At 42.5% G+C, this 23,174-nt stretch overlaps 1 protein-coding gene across 1 annotated transcript in view; it reads right to left on the bottom strand.

Moving 5' to 3' along the window:
- ncor2 (nuclear receptor corepressor 2) overlaps positions 1-23,174 on the bottom strand; it is a 79,032-nt gene that overhangs the window by 35,515 nt on the left and 20,343 nt on the right. Inside the window, 8 exon segments of the mRNA XM_070903858.1 lie at positions 769-862; positions 1,079-1,251; positions 3,051-3,117; positions 6,569-6,621; positions 7,333-7,389; positions 12,180-12,293; positions 15,991-16,173; positions 21,550-21,717. Coding sequence (XP_070759959.1) covers positions 769-862; positions 1,079-1,251; positions 3,051-3,117; positions 6,569-6,621; positions 7,333-7,389; positions 12,180-12,293; positions 15,991-16,173; positions 21,550-21,717 — 909 coding nt within the window.

Below are 23,174 nucleotides of genomic sequence, written 5' to 3'. Positions count from 1 at the left end.
CATTCTCTGCCTAAAAGTTTAGATTCACCATAGAACTATTATACAGTGAACGAGTGCACAGACAATAATTACTGTTGCTGGCGCTATGTGTAGACTGCGCATGTTATAAATGGAGGAAAGAGAAAGGAGGGAAGACTGTAAAGAGAGAGACAGGCAGTAAAATCTGCCAGAAACTCAACATTTTGAGTTTTGGGAGAATTTCAATTGAAAGCAGCTGTGCTGCTGTGCTTTTCGCTACGCTGTGGTGGCCTTAAAGGGCTAGTATTTAGCTTTGGCTAGCCCTGCTAACTTTGCTACCACAAATATTCCAGTGGCATACCATATCATCTGTATAACAGCTGTATTATATTCCAATATTGGGTGGAATATGCTTCTGAAACTGAAACTGAAGAAGGCTTGAGACACATTCCTGCAGGCTATTTTTTATGATATTGTCCCCATTATCTTTACATCTTTATTACAATGTACTGCATGTGAAATCAAATAATATGAAATATTATTATACTATATATGTATATATGTTTTTGTATGAGGAAGCCAAAAATAGACCTGGCTTTTTTTATGTCAAGTTCTCATCCAGCACCTCTTAGACTCACGGTTTCATTCCTGGTAGCAGTGCCAGCCTTGGCGTGTGTGCCACTGAACACAATCAGACATCCAGATGTCTGGCCACCACAGCAATTTGAACTTCAAGAGTGTGATAGTGTGAACACAAGTGTTGCAGTGGAACAAGTAGAGGGGCAAACCATCTTTAACAGAACAGCTTACCTCATGCTCCGATATTCCATCAATGATCTCGGAGACCTCATGTTCACTGCGAGCTGCAGACGAGGCCAGCCCACCTCCTCGCTGCCCAACACGGCTAGAAAAGGAAAAAGACAATAAGACCTGTCAATCAAAACTACCCACATGTTACTGTAAATGAGCTACCGACACCGCACAATGAAACAATTCCACAGTCATTTTTTACCTTAACAGCAGTAACTAGGCAACAAATCAAGGCAATTAGTCAGTTTCAGAAATTAACAGAGTCTCTTTTACTCTGTTGCCAAATGCAGAAAAGGTCTTGTGATCTCACCTCTGCATGCGCTCCTGCAGCTCTCTTTGCTTGCGGATCTCTGGGAACTGTTTCTCGTAGTACTCCCGCACCTTGCTCTCCTTGGCTCTGCGCCGCGGGTTGTTTTCGATGCGCTCCACCTTCTTCTCCCAGGCTTCCATCAGCTGGTCATAGCGCTGGCAAAATTTCTGTTCCTGCAGCACCACAGAAAGACAAAGATCTCAGTCCACTGCAGATCCACTTCAATATCAACACTATCCGTTTCTGTCTTCCCTTTGATCTCAGGACACAAAAACGAATGGACCATTAAGTCTGAGGAAGCACAAGTACAAACATTTAACAGTTACTGCTGAAACAAGACATCCCCCAAAGGGCAGAGTGATATTTTAGGCTGTCGTAACATTGAAAGATTGATTTTCAATAACTATGCTCAGTCCCTTAGCTCTCTGTCTTTCTGTTGTGTCCTACCATGTACCTGCAGATGTTCAGAGGGGGCAAACTGATATGTAGGTATTCTATGGGGAGTCTGGCATTGAGCCTACCCTCTGGCAGACGACAGCCCACTGTTTTCCCAGCTTCCTCACAGGCAGGCTGTAAAGCACACCATTAAACCTGGTGGAGACACAACCCTCTGTAGGCTCATAAACCACAAGGTGATGTCTCCCCACACTCTGCCCACGAGAGCTACCTCCCCCACTTAGACACAACACAAAAGAAGACTGGACATTCGCCCACAACTTGCAGGCTTTGATACACAGGGCGTCTACAGACAGTCTGTCGTCACTATGAATCTAACTTAGTCAACCTCCTCGTGTAGATTGGACTGATGATTGTTAGACAATTATTTTCCCAGCAATGTGTACTACACATTATTTGGCCAATATTGTGCCTTGTATTTATACTCTGAATAGGGAATGTGCGATGTGAAGCACCAGTTCAAGTTGACAGGTGCAATGAGAGTTGCTCTGAAACACTGGGGGTTAATGGCTAAACAGAGGCACTGAAGAAAGGTTTAAAATTAGGTAGAACGCAAAGCCACAGAAACTGGAGTGTTTGCAAGTTAGCTAACTAGCTAGCTCCTCCATGACACCCAGACAGGCGCTACGGTGGTCACCAGGGGACAAAGTTTGCGAACACAAATAGCAAAAACCTAAAATACTGTAACAGGATAATAGAGGCATCTAATTCAACTCTCCTTGATTTCACTAAAGCATTTTGCGCTTGGAGTGAATCTTAGATCATGCCTACAGCATTCAAAAACAGAAATATTTCAGACCTTCCCAACCAGAATTTAAGACTATTTGATACTTTTTAAGGCCTTTTATTAGTAAATGTCAATTTCAGACAATTTAAGGTCCCCCGGCCACCGTGGACACAGGTGCTGCATTTGAACTGTTGTTTCTGGCCTCACATGAACTTGCAATGATAATATGCAGAGCTGTGGGACAGTTATTGCTGGCACTATCTCCAAGGTTGGAAGCAGTTTTAAAAAACAAAAAAAACAAAGCTATTTTCCCGCCATATTTCCTACTTGTGGACAGATTTGCAATAAAGATTTTCTGTCAAGCCAGATTTTAAGATGTCCGCCTGGCTGTAGCATCAGAGCTCACCCCATTGATCCCTGCTTTATTTATAGTCATGCTCTTTGGCTCAGTCTCGCTCAATCACTGGCAGACAAGAGCGCAGACTAACCCTGTACAATGCTCATTATAAGTGCTTGGCTGACAGTGAATTCAGCCAAGTATTAAAACAAAAAAAAATCGAGGTTTTTCTTTCAGATGACAGTATGAGAGGATCTTTTTGTTTTTCCAAAAGAAATCGCTTCCCCAAGGCACAGTAAGAATACTGACAACAGATCGTGCACAGGGCTTTATTCCTCTTTGGCCTAAAATGGCCACTCACTTCAAGGAGCAGCTGGCCCAGTTTCACACTAGTCATCCGTCATGGGCTGAGTCCCAGCAGAGAGTCAAAAACTGTTGAGTTCTCTACTTACCCACTGCTTACGAGCATGATTTCTCCTCTTGAAGTATAAGATGAGCTTCTTCCTCATCGCCTGGTTTCTAAGAGGGATGAAGAAAGAGAGGCATGGAGAAGACAGAGGGGCAGAGGGAAAGAAACAAAAAGGACATTTAGGAAAACACTCCATTCAGACAGTGAGCATTGCCTTCATCACATCTGTCACATAATAAATCTAAGTATATGATGTTCTCCAGATCCTCGGGTACACATTGTGTACCCTCTGCACTTTCTCTGCCTCACTTTTTCACCCAATAAACAAACAAAAACCACACTCACTCACTCACTCACTCACTCACTCGCACAAACACAAACAATGCCTGTCCTTGTATGCCACCGCTTGATAAACTCAAACTTGCTTCTGGGTGGAAAGGACAGCGAGGTGAGCCAAACTTATAAAACTTGTCTGGGCTGGGAACAGCCAGCCACTGCGCTTCAAATAAAGGTCAGGGCCAGTAATCTCCTTAGGCAGCCACTCAGTTGGTCTCTTTCTTTGCTGCAAGACAGAATTTTATTCCTGACACTTAATCTGTCAGTTGTAAGGTCACGTTCCCCACTGATTAATGTAATCTTATTCTACATTAGTCACTTCAGCTGAGCCGCAGGGTCCTTCTGGTCACAGGCAAGGACAGAAGACGAGGAAGTGGGCTACTGGTGGCATATGAGTTTTTCTGAAAATTGGAAGATAGCATGATAACATTTAGGGTCTACAAGGATAAACACACAGGATGACCTACTCTCCATTTCCCCAACATGTTATCTGCAATAACAAACCTTAGTTTAATCTAAACAGCCTTAACCCCCAACCTACATAAACACTCACCCACACATACAAACAGACACATACTGAGCCAAGCCATTGCAACAGAGAAGATAAATACTGCCAAATCCAGCAAGATACAGTCAATATCCACACTTATCGTGGCAAATATTGGGTGGGAACTAACTTGGTATGGCAAAAACAGGACTGATAGATTAAGCCCTTTAAAGACAGAGATGGCATTGTCCTCTGGACACCAGATGGCAAAGGGAAAGATTAGTAGCCCTGAACCCCTGCGAAAGGTTTCCTTTGTCCCGCTCTAAGCCTGTGCCATTTCTGAGATATCGGAGAACACTGTAATTTAGCATAATACCTCCAAAACATGATGGCTGAAAGATTCATTATATGCACAGTTGTGACAGAGATGTTCTCCAGCGGTACAAGCACACTGCATTTCAGACTTCACAGTTCAAAGAGATTTTGTTTTCATTGAAGTCTGCATATGCAACGGGTATTGGCAAATGTATCATCAGCTGAGTGGTAGAGGCGCTGTGTGTGCAGGAGATGAACTGGGATGGGGACTCTGATGCTGAGAGCTCCACAGAGATATTGGTGCTCATCTATCCCAGCAGGGATGAGTGCCAAGGTTATCAAACCGGTTAGCAAAACAAAGGAGTCAATTGTGCTGGCTCAAAGCAATACAGTGGTATTTAATAACACACACACGGAGGGAGAGAGGAGAGTTTTCAGTTAATTCCTTTGAGGCAATAATACTGATCAAACGGTGCAGGGATCAAAAGGAGCGAAGACAGAGCCGTGTGTGGCTAAGGGGTCAGACACATCTTGTGGTATGCCACTGCGCCCAAACCACAGTGCCAATGGTGGAGACAAGCTATTATAACCCTCCGACAGCCCTTTGATGTGCCTCAATGAATTATGGTCCTTAAAAGATTACAGATGCACATAAGCCTCATTGATAGACATGGCAGGGCCACGTGAAAGTAGTGTACTCTCTGCTCCCCTTACTGCAGATATATACTAACATGAAATTGACGTGATTTATTAGTCGTTCACCTTAACGCAACCTTGGATGCTGAGAAAAGCATCCTGCCGTTAATAATTCATGTCATAATATCAGGGTCAAAAAATTATATCAAAAGTAATTTTAGTCCATTTTCAGAGGCAATAGCTATGTTTTTTCTTGGTTGTTTGTTCTGTTTTTTTTGACTAATGCAGCTTTAGTTTGCAGCAAAAAGACATAACTAGAATTCAAATATGACTTGCTGTTCCTTTGTATCCATCTATGTAAATATAGCTACTTTAGAGTTAAAGGTTGGTCATTTTTGACCTAAATCCTATTTTTTTATGTGGCCTTGTAAAATATACATGTATATTTTCTACCATCTTGTTAGCCCAGTAGTGGTGGAAGCTAACAGCAGCTGGTAGTCATAATGTGAAGCATACAAAATAACCTCTGTGATATAAAGTTACTGTAGCCTTAAGTCACATATTGAAGGTCCTCACAACAACAAAAAACGGCTCGTCTTCGTACCATTTGGAAGTTTCAATCAAAAGCATTTTTATACCTAACTAAAAAGGAGAGGAAAGGTGTATTAAACTCAAAACTTAATCAGATATCAAATTCAAAACATGAATGCACACCATGAACACTGCTCTTACATAACACTAGAAATTGTAGGAATGGATTCAAGCAGAACTGTCAGAACTTGACTGCAAGTAAAATAATTGCATTTTCTTAGCCTATAGACCAGCTGAGTTCATCACCATCACCACTGACAGTGCAGGTCCTTTTCCATAAGGAAATTTGCATTGTTTTCTTACCCTCTGCAGCTGCCCTTGTTACACACGCTTATTCTAGTAAGTTTCAGTACTAAGTTTACATACTGACAATTTCACATCCTCCTCTGAAATGCCACTCTTTGCAGTCTGCCAAGGGGGAAGGGTGAGTTGAGGTGTGGGGGCGGAGACAGGTGGCAAGTGTCTCTCACTGAGGCAATATACTACCACTACGGGAAAGCTGCTAAGGTCACCAAGTTTCAATTTCCACTGGTAGTAGTTTTAAGATTACAGAGAAATAAAAAAAAAAAATACAAGGACCTGCCCAGTCCCATAAACACAATACAACAGGAACTGTCTTTGTATGCACCATTTATATTATTTGATGGAACTAGTGGGAGTTATCAAATGTGTACACAAACAAATCCCATAAATACAAGTCAATAATAAGTCTGTCTGTAGTACAGAGCAGCTTCTCCTTTTCTGGCCCGTTACCCTTTGATTCTAACATTCTCATCAACCCAGCAATTAAAGTTGTTACGTCAATTCAAGTTTGGCATACTCTGCTAGTTGATTTTCAATGTGGCCTGCTTAAAATGCATTATTTACAATTGATGATATATTCAACGACAAATTATTTTTGAATTTAAAATGTATAAAAGGGGGCACCCTGGTAGACATCCCCATTCTATCCCCCACATTTCCTGTCACTATCCAATAAAGGCAAAAAATGCCCCCCCAAAATATCTTTAAAATGAATAAAACAAAAATCCATCTTAGAGATCTGTGGTGACACGATTTGCATATCAACCAATCCTGCATGAGCTCTCGTATCGATGGTTAAACTCTGCAGCAGAGTGTCATTTATACTTTAAACGGCCAAATCTAAAACATTTATCAATGTGGAAGTGTGTAGGCATGTGTAGTGACAGACTCACATTTTGATGTTCTCATGGTACTGCTTGGTATCAGAAGGCTGATTGTAGAGAGGCTGGAACACAAGAAGGAACAAACACATCAAACAATCAGCCAGATTTTCACTCCAACATTCCGTCAATATAATTCTCACCTTGCCCCAAATAAATGTAGGATTTCAATGTTTACAGAGTCTGACTGACGGAAGCCCAATAACCAGATCGAATTCAACCCAAGGAACTCACTCATAAATGAACGCTGTCCAGGACAGAGGAGAACCTGTTTTGTGTAGCGTCTTGTCTGGGCTCAATGGGTAATTCACTCAACAAAACCAGGTGATCAAATTCACTGGGTGAGACTGTGTGTCCAAGTAAGATGGACAGATGTAGTGTGTGTGAGCAGATTTATGACAAAAACTAACAAGCGAAAAAGTATTATTGCAAACAAGGGTAGTCTGGGAATTAGTCAAATTTTGAAAATGTAATGAAGTAAAAAGTGAGCGGCAGGGTTGAGTTTCTATTCTCAGTGGGTTTGGGTACAAGCGACCTGCTGATGTGAGTCATCTTACTCAATGTTCAACATCAATGTGTTCAATATTGCTTTGAGTACAGTAATCAGATATTTTTACTTCATTACTTTACACCCCTGCTCAAGAACTGGGGACATCATGTGATTCAGACTTGCTCCTCGTCTCTCCCAAACATCCTGTATCCCTCTAAGACATGAGAGCAGGAAAAAGAAAAATACAAGAACAGAAATATGACACAAAATCAAAGTCTCCACTCACCAGTTCTACCCTGGGTCCCAGTCCCTCCAGTATCCTGTGAGCCTCTTCTGCCTTTTTCTGGTAAGGGAGCAAACAGAAGTAGTTCATTAGCCGGCCGCCTGCACCTCTGCCATCACCACGGCAACGCAGCGAGCACGCTCGCTTGATCACTACGGCTACACCACTGTTGGCTGGATGTATGGATGGATGGAGAGATGGATGAACCGACTATTATTAGAGCTTTTAACTCAAGCTGGGCCACAGCTCCTTGCCTCGGCTCCCTCTCTCCTCTCCCAGAAAAAAAAAGAAGATTACTCACCTCCCCTGAGCAGAGAGAGGTAGAGAGAAAGAGCAGGCAGGCAGGAAAGCAAGTGGGAGTGGAATTGAAAGTGAGTGGGAGAGAAAGAGCAAAAAACAGGGAAGGGGGGGGGGGGGCTAAAGGGCTTTGGTGCTTATCTCATCAGAGACATCTGATGAAAGACAGAGAAAGATCTCACCTCTAGCTTCCTACCTACAACAATCAGCCTTAAAACAAAAAATCCTGGCAGTGACCATAAAGCAAGAGAGGTGAGGTGTTGGGGCATGAAGCTGGGCAGCAAAAACTCCCATCGGTGTCTCTGGGTGACCTCTCTGCAGCTCTGCTCCTCCATACATTTATATTTAGCTCCAGCAGACAAATGTGCGAGCAGTGTCCCAGACTACCCCTCTCAATGTTCGCTCCGCTCTTTTCCTCATTCCACTCTGTACACCCTCTCCGCTTCATCGATCAAAACAGACCCTCCTTGCTGACACACCACATGCTCTGTTGCTTTCCATCTCACTTCATTTCCGTCAGTGACCACGCAAGTGAGACTGGCAGGACGGACACATTCACAGACAGGATGGAGGGACAGTGAGGGAGGGCTGGATGGAGAGGAAGAGACGCTGATTACAGAGACAGAACCTGCCGGTGTGTATGTGCACATCAACCTTTATTTCTTCACCACCCGCCATGTCGTGCTGCTTCCTTGTCCCTTTCACTCTGTCTTCATTGTAGAAGTAACACAGGAGGTGTTCGGGATCTACTCCTAAGTTTATACAACACTCACGCTAACAGACTTGGATGTAAGACCCCAGAGGAGCTCACGCACACAGCTTAACTTGACTCAACACAGGCTTCCAACTGGGTCACCTGCGAGTGAAGCCAAATGACATGGCTACACTTTTATAAGTGCCCTGTGCATTTCCTCCAAGACATAAGGCAAAAAGGAAGCATTGATGATTTACATTTGCACATACTATACATATCATTCAAAGACAAATACAGTAACATGATGCTACTATTCTTCCTTCAGTTGTCTTGAAGTGATCCACGTTATTCCTCCTGTTGCTTCTTCACTAGTGAGTAGGTGTAACAGGCTGCAGAGTATTGCCTCAGAGAGCTCGCTCACTACAGGGGCAGTTAATGAGCAGCAATTATTAAAAACCAGCCTTTCATCCACAGGGACTACGGCGGCTCAAGGATTTCTCTTCTTCCCCTTCAAATTTGCTTAAAGAATCACGGCATGAAATGAAGAGAGCATAATACTGTTCTCAAAGCTCTTGGAACATGGCTTCACATTTAATGCTAGAAATGACAAATTTAGCAATGAAGAGAGAGGGAGGAGTGGGTGGATGGGATCCAATGGAAGCTATGAAGAGCATTACCTTTTCTCTAAAAGTGTGGATAATTACTCAGAGAGAGCTGCTGATCTTGTAACTGCCATCTCGATCCATCTACACCACACACACACACACACACAGAGGCTGGCTCCATTACTTAAATTATGCCCCCCTGTGGTAACACACAGGACTGCTACTCTGGCAGTGGCTTTACAAGCTGTAAAGCTTAGTAACTGTACTGTTGCACATGCTGCCTGCAGTCAACAAGACACTTTCCCCAGCGGATCACATCTCACTTAAATAAAACGTTCAACGTGAGAAAACTCGGGACATGGCTTTGAAAATAACACTGTGGGAGCTTATGCGACTAAAAGTCACAGCATTACAAACCTTCGTACCTTCCGTGAAGGAAATGAAAGAGAAAAACGGGGAAAAAAAAGAGAGAGCGCTACAGGGCCATCTTAATACAGCATAGGCATGAGGATTTAGCATAGCTCAACAGAATTATGATAAGGCAGTCTCAGTGGGGCTGCCTTCTCTTGTGTTCATGTCCATGACGGCATGTCCCAAATATGAGAAGAGTGAACTTGACTTGAGCTATCCCCGGCTTTGACAATGGACTGTCGGTAGAAATGCAGCTGTAATTCTGTCTGGGGAAGCTGGTGACACTGAGCCCAGAAGGGACAGATGACACCGTAGTGACACTAGCTCAAAAAGGCATGCGGAGGCTAGAGATGTACTGTACATGTATGTAATCAAATATACACACACCACACAGGCATACAATATTAAGCTTTAATGTGACGTTATTACGGCATTTACACGTAGACAATTCAGGCGCCTTGGCCGGGTTGGATAGCCATCCGATATCAAAAAAAAGCCTAGCTTAAATGCATGAAAAGGTGTAAATGCATCTGTCTCTCCAGAACACATACGCAATCTTTACTCCTCCCAAGTGTAACTACGTATGACATTGATCTGTAGAAAAAAGTCATTTATACGGTTTGTCCCCTGTGATCATGGCAGTTAGAGTGACACTGAAATTAGCCATTATTCTTCTTGTAACATAGAAGGCAGGCAGAAATGGCTCCAGCGATTTAAACAAATACAGTCATACTGACAGGTAAGAGGTCATCATAGCTTTAAATCAGATCCAGTACAACCACTGAATTGCCTGACTTGAGAGAGCAGTGATCTGTATGGGTGGGGGTGTAGTGGAGTGGGTGGCGAGAGTGAGAGCTTGTGAAGATGAGCAAAACTTTTGTGTTGTTCGCAGACCATCCATGCAAGTCATCTATGCGTTTGTTTCAGATTATGGACAGTTGTCAGCTTGCTGAACTGTTGTTGTAAATAAAACTGTTAAAGATATTCCTCGTTTGGATTCTATCAGTATATGAGACACTTAAAAAGCCTATATAACCTGAGTAATGTTAATTCATTATGACTCAACAAATAGCAATACATGTTATAGTGACTAAAAGAATGAATATGTGTGGATGAGTGAATGCTATTGTGTAACTGTAGTATTGGGCTTAGCGTGAGTGAAACTAGAAAACAGCTGAAGGAGCTGGTTAAGCGAGAGAGAGAGAGAGAGTGTGTGTGTGTGTGTGTGTGTGTGTGTGTGTGTTAGGGTTAGGGGGGCAGGCAGTAGGCCAGAGTACATCCTGCCAGTTAGGGGGAAGTGGAAAGTGTTACAGAGGTCAGGCTACATTGTGGAGTAAGCCATGAGTCATTCTTAAACTTCAAGCCTTTCAGATGAGTCTTGAGCAATCTGCAAAGCTGCGCTGTTGCATAAAAGCGCTGCAATTTAGCCGGCTTGATGACAGTAAGGGTGAAAGTCATGGAGGACACTCCTTGTACTGTGGTGATAAAAGGGCTTCTCAGGGCATTTTGGTGGTTATCTGGAGGCACCTGTGCAGGTTAAAGTAACATCCCTAGCACTGTTAAGGATTTAGTCTCTTGCTTCATGACAATTAAGGGTGAATGCTTACGTGCTACATGGGTTTGAAACTAAGTTCTCCATTTGCAGTGTATTTTCTCTACACACTACACTGCTTTGCCCCTGTATGAAAATGATTTGCCTTGAATGTGTCAGAGAAGCTGTTCAAAACATTCAAGAGCTCTTTTCCTCTGAAATATGAAGTTTGAACAAGCCCCCTATGGGAAACTAGGAGTAATGTTAAAAGATGTTGAATCTGTGGTGTGATAAGAGTGTGAGAGGAGTTCCCCGCTTTAGATGCCAATTCCAATAAAAAAGGAGACTTGTGCATTTCACCACTAGGGGGACTGAGAGCACTGAGAATCACTGCTGCATATTATGATTGCTGTGACTAGGAATAACTTAACACTTCCAAATAGCTTTATATGACCTCCCTGCTGCTCCCCTTTTCAATTCTTGAAAGAATGATTAAGTTTCTATACATACGTGACAAAAGACAAAGATCTGTTTCAGTGTGCGTCTGCGTCACCTCATAACGTGTTTGTGTGTGTGTGTGTGCGTGTGTGTATGATTCATCGTGCCTGTTATGTTGACCTTTAGTAGCTTATTCTGTTAGGCAAGACTTCTGCCTTGCCTGACAGTAAAGAGTGGGAGGCTCAGGTAGGAGAAGAACACTTTGTGGTGCTGCTGTTGTTGACGAGGGTTTTTGAGGATTGCATCAAGCAAGATAAATGAAAATGATAGATCTCCAAGACAGAAATAAGTCCCCTAAGAGCCCCAGTATGCTGCTCAGTATTATACACACTAGAAGAGTAATCCACACTTTGTCTATGAAATGTAATGAAAAACATGATGAAGGACATACACACTATGGGGCCCTACTTGTAGTAAAATTAGGGACTGTCTGTGGTTTGTTCAAAGGTGTACCTGCTGGGTAATCTAGTTTACCTTACAGGCACTGTCTCCATCTCCAACACTGGCTGCCCTATCCCTGACATTATAACCAAATAACGATACCAGGCAACACAATATCCAGAGGACATAATAGCCTGGCTTCATTTAGTTTGTTATCTTACATCAGCCCAGTTAAACAACACAGAACCATTCAGCGCTCTCACTTTTACATTCACTTGTGGTAATGAATACACAGCATGTGATCAAGTGAAACCAAATTCAAATGCAATGTAATTTGGGCTCGAGTGGTGGGCCACAGATTGAGCATCTGGGGTGTGTGTGTGTGTGTGTGTGTGTGTGTGTGTGTGTGTGTGTGTGTGTGCGCTCTACTGACCCTGTTCTCATCGTAGATGATCTGCACCAGGCTGCGGTGCTTGGCCTCGCTGGGTGGCGGTGAGATGGGCCGCTCTGGCTCATGGGGCTTTGCAGCCTCCTCCTCCAGCTGTTGCTGTAACACACACACAAAGATGACGGTTAACAAAAGGTCCCTGATCTTCCAGGAAGACCTGTGGCTCATCAGTTCCTGTTGCAAGGTTAGAGAGTGTGTGTTAGGTAACCGGTCCTCTCCCAACTCTCCAGCAGGGACAAGACTAACTGTCCTATTAGCTGTAATAGCTATTAACTCCCCAGGGCCTAGTTAATCAAAGAGTTACTACAACAGCCTGTAAATAAAGCCAATGCCTGCTGTGTGGCTGGAACATACAATGAGAGAGAAAATTAAGAGAGAGAGACAGAGAGGGAGAGACACAAAAGAAAAATGAAGTGGGAATGTGGGAAATTAACAACAGACAAATACTGATTCCTCTAACTTACTAATCACCCTGGCATGTAACCAACCATTGCTTGGAGACTGTACTCCAGAAACAGTGAATTTTAGGAAGCACTGTCTACTGTGAACAAACACAAAGAAAGATAGCAAGTACGAATTTGGGGGTTGGCAGAGAAAAATGTGAGGAACTAAAACAAGAGAATCTGGCAGGGTCGAGGCCCATTAATCTTTATCTTTCATGTCGGGTTCAGTCAGTGCTTCTTTGTCCATCAATCTTCCCTTGAAGGTGTACAGAAAGAGAAGAGGAGAAGCCTGCGCTGACATCCAGCATAGCATAAAGAAAGAAAAGCAGTGTTTAGAACTCGAGCCCATTTACATTTAGACACTTCTTGCATCTTTGGCAGAGTGGATAGCTATCAGAAATTGAAAAAAAACAAGAAGCACTGATTGTGCATTCTATCCAGATGTTGAAAAGGCGTAAACGGACCAGTCAGGATCATTAATCCTCCCACACTACGTCAATAAGCAGCATGTAGAAGTAGCCACTTCCTTCCGCCTGTGATAATGGAAGGCGATAATGAGACAAAAATTATTCAAAGATTTAAATTATTTACACATGGAATTTTCCAATGCAACACAGAAAACAGCAGTTTCAGTCATAAAGAAGGCATAAGCTGCTGCTGTATGTAGCATTTATCACATGAGCAAAGTCCATGTCTTGCGTATTATTTAGCAGTGCAACTCATCAATGTGTCTGTTAGCTACTTGTTAGCTTGCTGGCTAAACTGTTTTAGTTATCCAGTCAAACTTTGGTCTTCCTCAATCTTCCAAACCAGAGTATGTTAGGGCCTTCCAAGCTTGTAGTACTGATATAACAAGAACATTGATACGTATTTCCTGCTTTTAGTCAATTATTTTATAAAGAGCAAGACCAAAGGTCTGACTTTTGATTAAAAGCTTGACAAACATATAATTTGGCAGCCAGTATCTACTGATATTTAGCAATTAAAGGGTCTAAAAGGTCTCTTTAGCCCCTGAACCGATCTACATTTCAACTTCATGTTACTGTCACAAACGTTTAAATTTCATACCCCCATTCAAAAAACAGACAGAGAGATTTTCTGCATCTTTGTCTGCATTTCAAACACCATGTATCCCATAACTTTGACAATTCTGAAAAAAAAAACTGTCAGCAACAACGATTGTCTGCTCAAGTGAACAGAAAAACCTTGTGACCCTGAAAAAATAAAATCATTACTTCTTTGACATCTTTAACATCATATTTTGCCTGAAAATGTCAGATACGGTCTCTATGTTGTGCAGGCTATAAGCTGGAGGCAGGAGATGAGTGTATTCAGCTGTAACTTGCTGTCTGGATGCCGAGGCGTTCTTACAGCTGATCTACAGTTAAGTCAGCCCCTCACTTCCCCCTACTCCTCCTTCTCATCTCCTGTCAGGGGCTTCGGAGAGGGGACATGCAGTCTCCAGAGGATCCATAAGAGAGTAGAGCAAGATGGATCATCATGTGCCATGATAGGCCTGGATAAGCATCTGGTGAGGGAAACACAGACATTCCCATAGAGACCCCCCCTTCCCTTTCCAAACCCACCGCAGAGTAAAACAAAATAAACCAGCCATCCTGAGCTTGGCTGACATGACACAGGCTGGCGGTAACCTAAGCCCAAACCCCCGCCCTTCCACTAACTCTGCCAGAACTCTTTAAATAAAGTTTTACCGTGCCACTTAATTAGTCCAGATGTTTTAATGCTTGAAGAGAGCCGGACTGTAAAAAAATATCCATAAAAGCACTGCGTGTGTATTGAGGGAGGGTGAGGGGTCTTGGTTTATGCTTGTAAGCAGCAGAGCTTAGCCTCTGAATCATTCACAAGTTTTAACCCAAAGGGTGGAATCCATCCATTATATTTTGGTTCCAATTGCAATTTAGTCAAATACCCAGATTCATTAACTCTTGTTAGTGTTAGTTACTTGGAGACCATCCTCGACCAAATAACTGGATACTTGGAAAGACCCTATTTTTTACTCTGACATTCAACATAATCAAGCTTATCATAATCAATATTTTAAGCTTATCAAACCAATATCTCTAAAATGGGAAGCTCCAGGAGTGTAAGCTGTGAAGTAGTTTGTGATATTAGTCTGTGAAACCAGCGTTAGCTCAGGCTGCTACAGTGGAGAGATTTCGATAGTATAATTCAGTGGTCAAGAGTCATATCATTAGTTTTAATACTGCCAGATGAGACTGAGACAACACATAAAATAACAACAACACATAAAATAACTTAATACTGTTACTTTTGAATTATATATCATAATTGAGAATAATATATTATATATTATAATACATATAATAACAGTGTGTTAATATAACAGCATGCATGATGGAGGAGGGATTCGGGTGGAAAAGAGCAAGCTCAACCATACAGTTTCTCTACTAAACATGGCAGGCGGCCAAAAAGAAGACTGTGTGGCAGGGATATGAGTGGTGTAGAAGTCACAAAACCTCCAACATAACCCTCCTCCTCCTCCAGGGAAGCTGTTATTTATAGCCTTATATATTTTTAACCTACTTTCCGCCTAAATAAAAAGCCGAAGAGAAGAGAAAAGAAATGGGAATGCAGCTGCCTAGAGGAGTGCGTGTATAGAATCGTGGCACATTGAGCAAGAAACAGCTACAGAACTTGAATGCAGCGATTACAACACAGCAAAGTCTGCTTAAGACTTTATTGCACTGATGCCAACTGAAGCCTGGCAGGGAACGTCTCATTGGAAAACCACACATGAACATTTCAAACAAGCCAAAAACTGCCACTAATAAAATTCAACAAGCATGCCAGCACTGGCAAAGACATCTACAAGCATGATAAATAAACTCTTAGGTACCTCATAGCTTTTAGGCCTGCCTGTCCGGTCAAAATATGTGCAGAACGCACATGAATGACATCACAAAGTGGTGTCTGCTCAATTTTCTGTTACACAACTGTCACACACCATCTCTTCATACATGGTTGTGCACAAAATAACACCTCAAGAAAAAGAACTTCAAAGTCATGACTACAAACACTAAAAGGTGGCTCATGTTAAGCTATGAAGGTAACATCCACTGCAAAACCCATCCTTGTTGGGGTGGCCACTTTCTTATCACAAAGTGAATGAAAGAATGTAAACACAATTGGGTGCAGCTTATTGTTTGTCGTATTTTCAGTAGCTAGTTTGATATGTTCCCACTGGGAACACATCCACCGAGTTCTTTGGTGGTGCTACAACAATCAACAAGTTAAATCTTCGAAAGAAATATAATTAAATTCCAAAGCAAGCCAAAACAAAAAGTTATGACCAGATCTATAGGTGTGCAGACCTGTTTCTTGCGAAGCTTGCAGATCTGCTGCTCCACCATGGTGATCTCCCTGTCCACGCGGTCCATGTTCTGGATTAGCTCCTCCTTGGAGAAGCGAGCCGGCACCAGATCCAAGTCAGGGTCCATATGGACCGGGCTCACAGGGGAGATTGGCTCCAGCTTCCCCATGGCACTTCCACGATCCTACACAAGCACAACAGAGAGAAAAGGTGACATGGTTAGATGTAAAAGATGTGTATAATATTACGGTTCTCAGTCTTTTCAATTTTACGCTCAAAAGTCAAACGTGAAATGAACTTAATTAAAATCTGGAGGGAGGGGGAAGAATGAGGACAAGGACGATTATTTCAAAAGGGAATTTCATGTGGTGAAACGAAGTATATACGGTGTTTGGATAAAACTGATTACAGTCGGCAGGTCAGTGTAAGTAACTGACATACAGCAGAGCATGAGGACATGCACAGATATGGCTTAACCATCTCAGAGGAATGAACTTGCCCTCTCCCGTTGAAAGCATCCCTGTCTTCCTCTGATTGCAAGGTCTGTAGGTTACTCTACAAGACATCATCCAAACACGGTCTCTGTGTCCTTTGGGAAGGTAACACACGGCAGTAATTAAGTCCTCTGGGTAATGACAGCCAGTGTAGTGTCTCAATGTCACTAGACCACACTAATGAATATGAGGTCACAGCCTCCCTCGCCAGGATTCTGCATAAGAGCACTGGCAGCTGGCTCTGTTTAAGAGACTTTGTTTGAAATGTGAAATGCTCTGTTTTTAAGATGTAGGGGGCGATATCTGAAGGGAAGTACAACATATGTGTAGATCAAATTCAGGAGGTATATATTAGGCATGTCTTCTGGCAGAAAAAAAATGGAAATGGTGTGCGCCTGTCAGTCAAACAATAGACAGCACGGCTCATCAACTGAGCGGCCACACTGATGAGAGAGTAGAGAGAAGCAATTAATCAAACCACTGATCATCCAAGTACAGTACTCCCATGTCAGCATATACACTGATAATATAAACCCCTCTTCAGTACCGTGTTGGAAAATCCCCGGTCTAAATAACAGCTACCACACCTATTGGCACTGACGGGGAACTTGCAGCCTCACAGTGTAAAGCAGAGCATGCAGACACCAGTGCTTCACACAACGTCCCAAGGTTCGTTTAAGCTCTAATTGAGATGACCAGCTCATTAACTTCATGTCACCTGAATGTCCCCCTGATTCATCCTGTGCTTGTTGAAACTTACCAACTTCTTCTTGGACATGACCACGAATCTAGTCTATTACAATGGTAACGTGTGTGTTAAATGCTCCCCAGCCATTACGCCAGCGCAGTTGGAACAATGAATGATGTGTCCATCACCTAATGTTGTAGTGTTTCATTTCAAACTGGAATTCATTAGACCAGACAACCTTTTGAAAAGGTCACCAACAGAACAGTTACCAGTACCCTGCATGATCATCTGCTCTTACACCCCATGCAAGACATTTTCTTTGCAAACTGATTGCTGTACTCCACACGCAAATATGATTTTAACTTTAGCCTGTCTCAATGTCAAGCCATCTGACGTGTCCACGACAGTTTGATTAGGGGTCTTGTGTTCTGATCCACATACACCCTCGAGTGTGCTGCCTTCAAAAAGCCCAGCACATATTAATGCTTTTTTCAAAGTCTGGTAGATCATGCTTTAAGCCAATTCTCAGTAATCTGTTCACATGCACAGAGTGGAAATGGAGTTGCTGTTACATGTGCCCGTTTATGTAACAACAACACACGCAAATGGTAGGAGAGAGCCCACTTGCTCTGCAGGGGCAGGATCTATCTTTTCCTGATCAGTATGTGTGTTCCCACTTTCTGCATGTATGTGAGCATTCTAGACTTCTAGCCTCCATAAATGATTGCGTGTGTGATCCAGCTTGGGTTTTGTTCTGCGTTATTTTTAAACGTCTGAAATGAAGGTTATGTAAGTGGGCTAATCTGGACTAGGCAGGCTGCATTATAGCCCCGTAGACCTGCTGTGATTGAAAATGTCAGTGCCAGAGGATGTTGAGGGGCTGTCCTAGATGAAGAAGCCCGAGTTTGCCAAAGCCAGTTAGTCACATAAATTCACCATACAATAAATACAAAAAAATGGGATGGCTTGAATTTGTCTAAAACAACATGGGTGAGTACTAATCATGTTTGTCTATTGTCTGTTTTGTTTGTAAAATGTGTGTCGAGATGGATGCCTGGTCTTCTACTGCAAACCAAATCTACCCACAGGTACAAATAAACTAACCTGCACATCCTTGAGGGCAAATAACACCACTACCCCCCTGACTTGTGTTGCAGCTAAGCATGCCTCTCAGGGGACACAATCATGGTGATGTAGAGCCAGTTATCGTTACAAAACATGTGTGCATGGTCATCACAATCACACAGATTTCAGAGAGATTCAGAACATAATCTTGAGAAGAAAAAAAAAATGGAGTGCAGTGGTTTTAGGAGGGGGGGGGCAACACATCACAGCAGTTGTCTATTCGTAATGACATTTGTGAAATTTTCCTGTTGCCACCTTGTTCTGCTAAGAACTCAAGGACAGTAAAATGCGGTTAACCATGAGGTATTTGATGGTATGACAACATTATCAAGTCAAAGGTAGTCTGTGTTCGCTTTGTCTGTTAAGCTGTCCCTCTGGTCTTGTGCCCTACACCGTCCTCTGTTCTTGTCAACATTACAGCAGCACATCAACAGCTACTACACCTGTGACATAGTGTGAAAAGGTCACAGGGCCATAGCTAAGCCCTTGGCCCAGCACAGCTTACAGCTTATATGCCCTCAATGACCCCGGTCGCATTTAGAACATTCCAGTGCATGATGTCTCCGGGTTTACATGCATCAGGTTTTTTTGTTAAAATTACCTCTGGGTGTTGTGTGTCTGTGTAAATGTGTTCTGTTTCGTGAGCACCAGCCTGTGTGACTGAGTCACGTAGCCATAGTAGTCTGGCCTAAGTTTATGCATTCCAGACAACACCTGAAAAAGCCATAGACATCCTGTTTTCATGCTACAATATGCAAAGTTCACAATAGTCCACCTCGTTTGGACATCAAGAACAACACAACAGCAGGTGCACAAAGCTACTGAAACTGCGGTGACTGGGGCAAGATTTCCTTATGTTTCAAAGATGAGCCTCGTTATAAAAGTGAAATAATTGAAACCAAAGAAAATGAAACTGCAATATGAAGTACAGTGACTGAAACTGGTCTCATCGGGTCTATGGTCTAAACAAGGTTGAGATTTAAAACTATGAAATGAAAATCTTTAAAATGCAAGAAACATACAGATGTAAGTTGTGTGGACGGCCTTGCTGTGAACTTGAAATGTCACCAACAGCTTCTGCCGACTTATGTTTACTACCCTTTTCATGTTTTGTTCCTTCAGCCAAAGACTGACTGTGAACGCCTCAATTCTATATCATTGTCTTGCAAATGAGTTGAATCTGGACTACTGCTGTTCAGCGGGTGTCTTAAATGCTGGGCTGCATCTACTCAAGTAATCGGACCGAATACTTTTAAGCAAGAGTAAATGAGAGAAATCAAGTGGGTCCGGTGATAAGTATAGCCATGCGTGTGACAAAATAACCATCTCCGGTATATTAATTTGTTGGGTACTTCATTGGTTCATGCTTTTTCTTATCTATAGATATATTTGGTTTGTATAAACACATTTAACATAGTCTTTACTTCAATATACCTTGCCTATAAAACGTGAGAAATATATATTATTCCCAGTTGGTGTCAGTTCAGCACGCCTGCAGAGCAGCCACACCACAGAAAACTCCTGTATTTGCCTACATTAGTCTCATGTTTTACTCAAGATAAAATTTCAAAACAGTCAGAGAAAGCAAAAGTTTGCGGAGCATCTTGTAGTAGTAGGAGCAAGTAGTTTAGCTGACTTCCGTGACAGTCAGTACCGGAGCTGGGAGGCCCTGCCTCGCGCCGTCTGGTGATGCGCTTCCATTACAGCTAGTTTTGTGGTTCTGTCATTTTGAGACCAGACACAGCCTGTAAAGCTTACAGCCTTCCCTGCTGTTGCTCCTGCACTGCTCTGTGTACAATGATGCGGCTATTTAAAAAAAAAAGTGCAGCGATTTAACTGACAAAATGCTAGTTGACTGGAGTCTAGACTTTAAGGAGGAAGCCCTATATACCAATACCTTCTTAGCTTATCTGCGACAAGCTAATACTGACTATGTCAGCCCAGCCTATTTAGTGGTCTGGCTCTTGTTACGAAGGAGGGTCAGCTAACTTGCATAAACCCATTCAGACAGGGGTTTGACTGTCACTGTTTTGGTCCAAAAAGGGTAGCCAGCTTTGTCAGGCGTGGATGTCCGCAACAGTATAAATCACCAATTGCACTGCTCACTCTTTAAGCCATAGGTAAGAATTTATGGGAGCATCCGTGTAAAGAAGGGCACACCTCTCACAGTCACTCATTCTGATCGGATCTTTTAACTTATTCCCTTTTTTGCACACAAATCAGGATGATGGCACAATGGTGTACAGTGACAAAATGTTGCGTTTGTCCTTCTCTGATTTATTGTCCGTGTGAGCCATGATACAAGTGTCAGCTTTGTCTGACACTGCTGGCCTACTCCCTGTTTTCTTGTTGGTCTTTATATCTTACTCCTCCCTTTCCCTTTTTCCCTTCATCTGTGCCTCCCTACACTTGCCCTTTGCCTTGTTTTCAGTTGCATCTCTCCCTCTATACGCACTATCATTTAGTGCACTTGTTCCATGCAGTGATTGCGTCTGACATGACTTATATAATAGGTTTATAGCTCTCAGTGCTCCGAGGGGAATGGATGGCATTCCTGAATATTTCCCTGCTAGCGTAAGAGTCAATGTTATTTTCTTTTCCTGTACCCTCCGTTATTGGTGTATCTATTTACCATTCCTTGGCTGTCTGCCTCCCCTGGCAGTTTGAAGCATTCTGTGTAATGTCAGGAACACCTCCCCATCAGCAGCTCTACACAGCAAGCAAGTCGTTTTGATGTGCAGTTCACACAGTTTCATCCTCAGTCTTTTGAAATCTAGGTCAACTCCATTATTTATTAATTGCTGTTTCACAGCTCCCTTAGCTTCCCACTGCTGCTCACAGAGCTCCAGCTCCTACAATGCAGAGTCTCCTTCTACAACTTCTGGTGTGGTATGTCTAATAACATCCTTTGTGGCTCTGAAGGATGCTGGCAGGATTAACAAAAAGGTTTTGGAACATTTGAGAGAGAAAAAAAAGGGGGTCACAATATATATACATTATGAATGATAATTTCTCAAAATCTAATTGTAAATGTGTAACTCCTGATGGCACCAACAGTGATTTCCCAAAAATACTGGCACATTACTGACACTTAATTATTAATTCAAAAACACTGTGAAAAGCCCTCTATTATGAGCTGCTATTCATAACCAAGTCAAGAACTGATTATTTGTCATTTGCTTGTTGGCCATCTTGGTATAATATTTGCTCCAAACAATCAATATCATACACTGTATTTTTAGCGACTGCTGACCTTTGCCATATCCTCAGCCCCTCCCAGAGGCATTGGTGGCCGGTGGGACGAAGGCCTCATCAGAGACTCTGGTCCCATTTCTAAACGAGGCCGTTTGATCTCCGCATAGTCCATCTCTGATTGGCTGCTGGGCTCTGGCAGGTAGATGTGCTCATAGCGGATATGCTGCTCTTGCCCTCTGAAACAGAAAAAATACAAATACAGCAGTTTAGAGAAAAGTATGTAAAACTACTGAAAAACTTAGATGCACAATAAGCTACAGGCAGAAATTATAATATAGGGCTTGTGATAACAACTCAGTTGTGACTTTCTAGCTGATGAAAGAAAATCACATGGTAGAAATACTTGACCAGTATTTTCCTTGATATATTGGTTTGACATTTCAAATAGACATTTGTGGGAGACAGAGGACAAACTCTAATGACTTTGATGACTTTTCAACTAACACCACTTCATTCACATTGGGACACCCCAAGAACATGCGCGTTAACATGCTAACCGTAGGCATGTTGACAGACCAAAGTTGGCATGGAAGGACAGTATATGCTGGCGTTCAGCTGAGAGCGCAGCAGAGCTCAGGTACAGCGGAGACAGATGAAGTACAAATTAAACTGATGAAAGATGAGCCAAATCTGATAATGTAGGAGGGATGAACTAGTCCCAAGGAAGAACTAATGGAAGATAAGGGTCATGTGTGAAGCTTGACAGTTTGATTGTTATGATCTTTTGTCTGAAATACTAGACCAGGCCTTAATAGTACAACACACGCTTGCAAAGCAAGTAAAGGCTGGAGCAAACAGAATGAGACATAATCAATCAAATCGATGGACAAAAGACACAAAATAAACAATTAAATGATGTGTCACGTCAAACCGATATCCCGGGTTAAATAATCTGACATGTGAAGACATCAGTAACATTGAGACAATATTGATCTTCTGAGCGAGAGGCTAGGTGCTGGTTCTGTTTAAACACGATGGTTTAAATCCCATTTATACAGGCTACATTTAACCACACAAAGACACATTTGTACAAAAGCACAAGATGACAGTTACAGCCTTAGATCAGACTGACCTAAATCTTTACTGTTGTGTTCAAGGCACACACAAATGCCAGCTGGCTTGATTTGGTTCAAACAGAATCATCACAAAAGTAATCACTAAAGACCTTTTTTTCTGCAAAATGGGAACATGCAATAGGTCACTCAGTAGTGGAAAGAAAGGGAGGCAAGAAAATTGGAAATGGTGACTCACTGTAACATTACCATCTAATGGTTTTAAATATAGCAGCATATGGTCGAGCCGCTCTTGTGTGGGGGTTCTGCAGGCATTGCTAGGCAGTCAATGGCCACACACACACAAAGCCAAAAAAGTTCTTTGTATAGACTTGCAGTAGGAGCTATGGCAATCCCTATACTGAACCCCAAAACTAGAACTGATCTGGATGGCCTGGAATGCTAACAATGACACCAGAGGAGGGGGAAGCACCATACTGTAATGTGATCTGGTCAAGATCTGCTCTGTGTGGTGCTAGTATAAACCACATTCTGCACGTGTTCATCACATTCATTAATTCGTTAGTACTTTGTGTGTGTGTGTGTGTGGGGGGGGGGGGCACCAGTGAAA

This window comes from Enoplosus armatus, chromosome 4 (assembly GCF_043641665.1).
Source record: "Enoplosus armatus isolate fEnoArm2 chromosome 4, fEnoArm2.hap1, whole genome shotgun sequence".
Classification (NCBI taxonomy): domain Eukaryota; kingdom Metazoa; phylum Chordata; class Actinopteri; order Centrarchiformes; family Enoplosidae; genus Enoplosus; species Enoplosus armatus.
The sequence above is the reverse complement of the archived record's forward strand: the minus strand, read 5'-3'. Positions and strand labels throughout refer to the sequence as shown.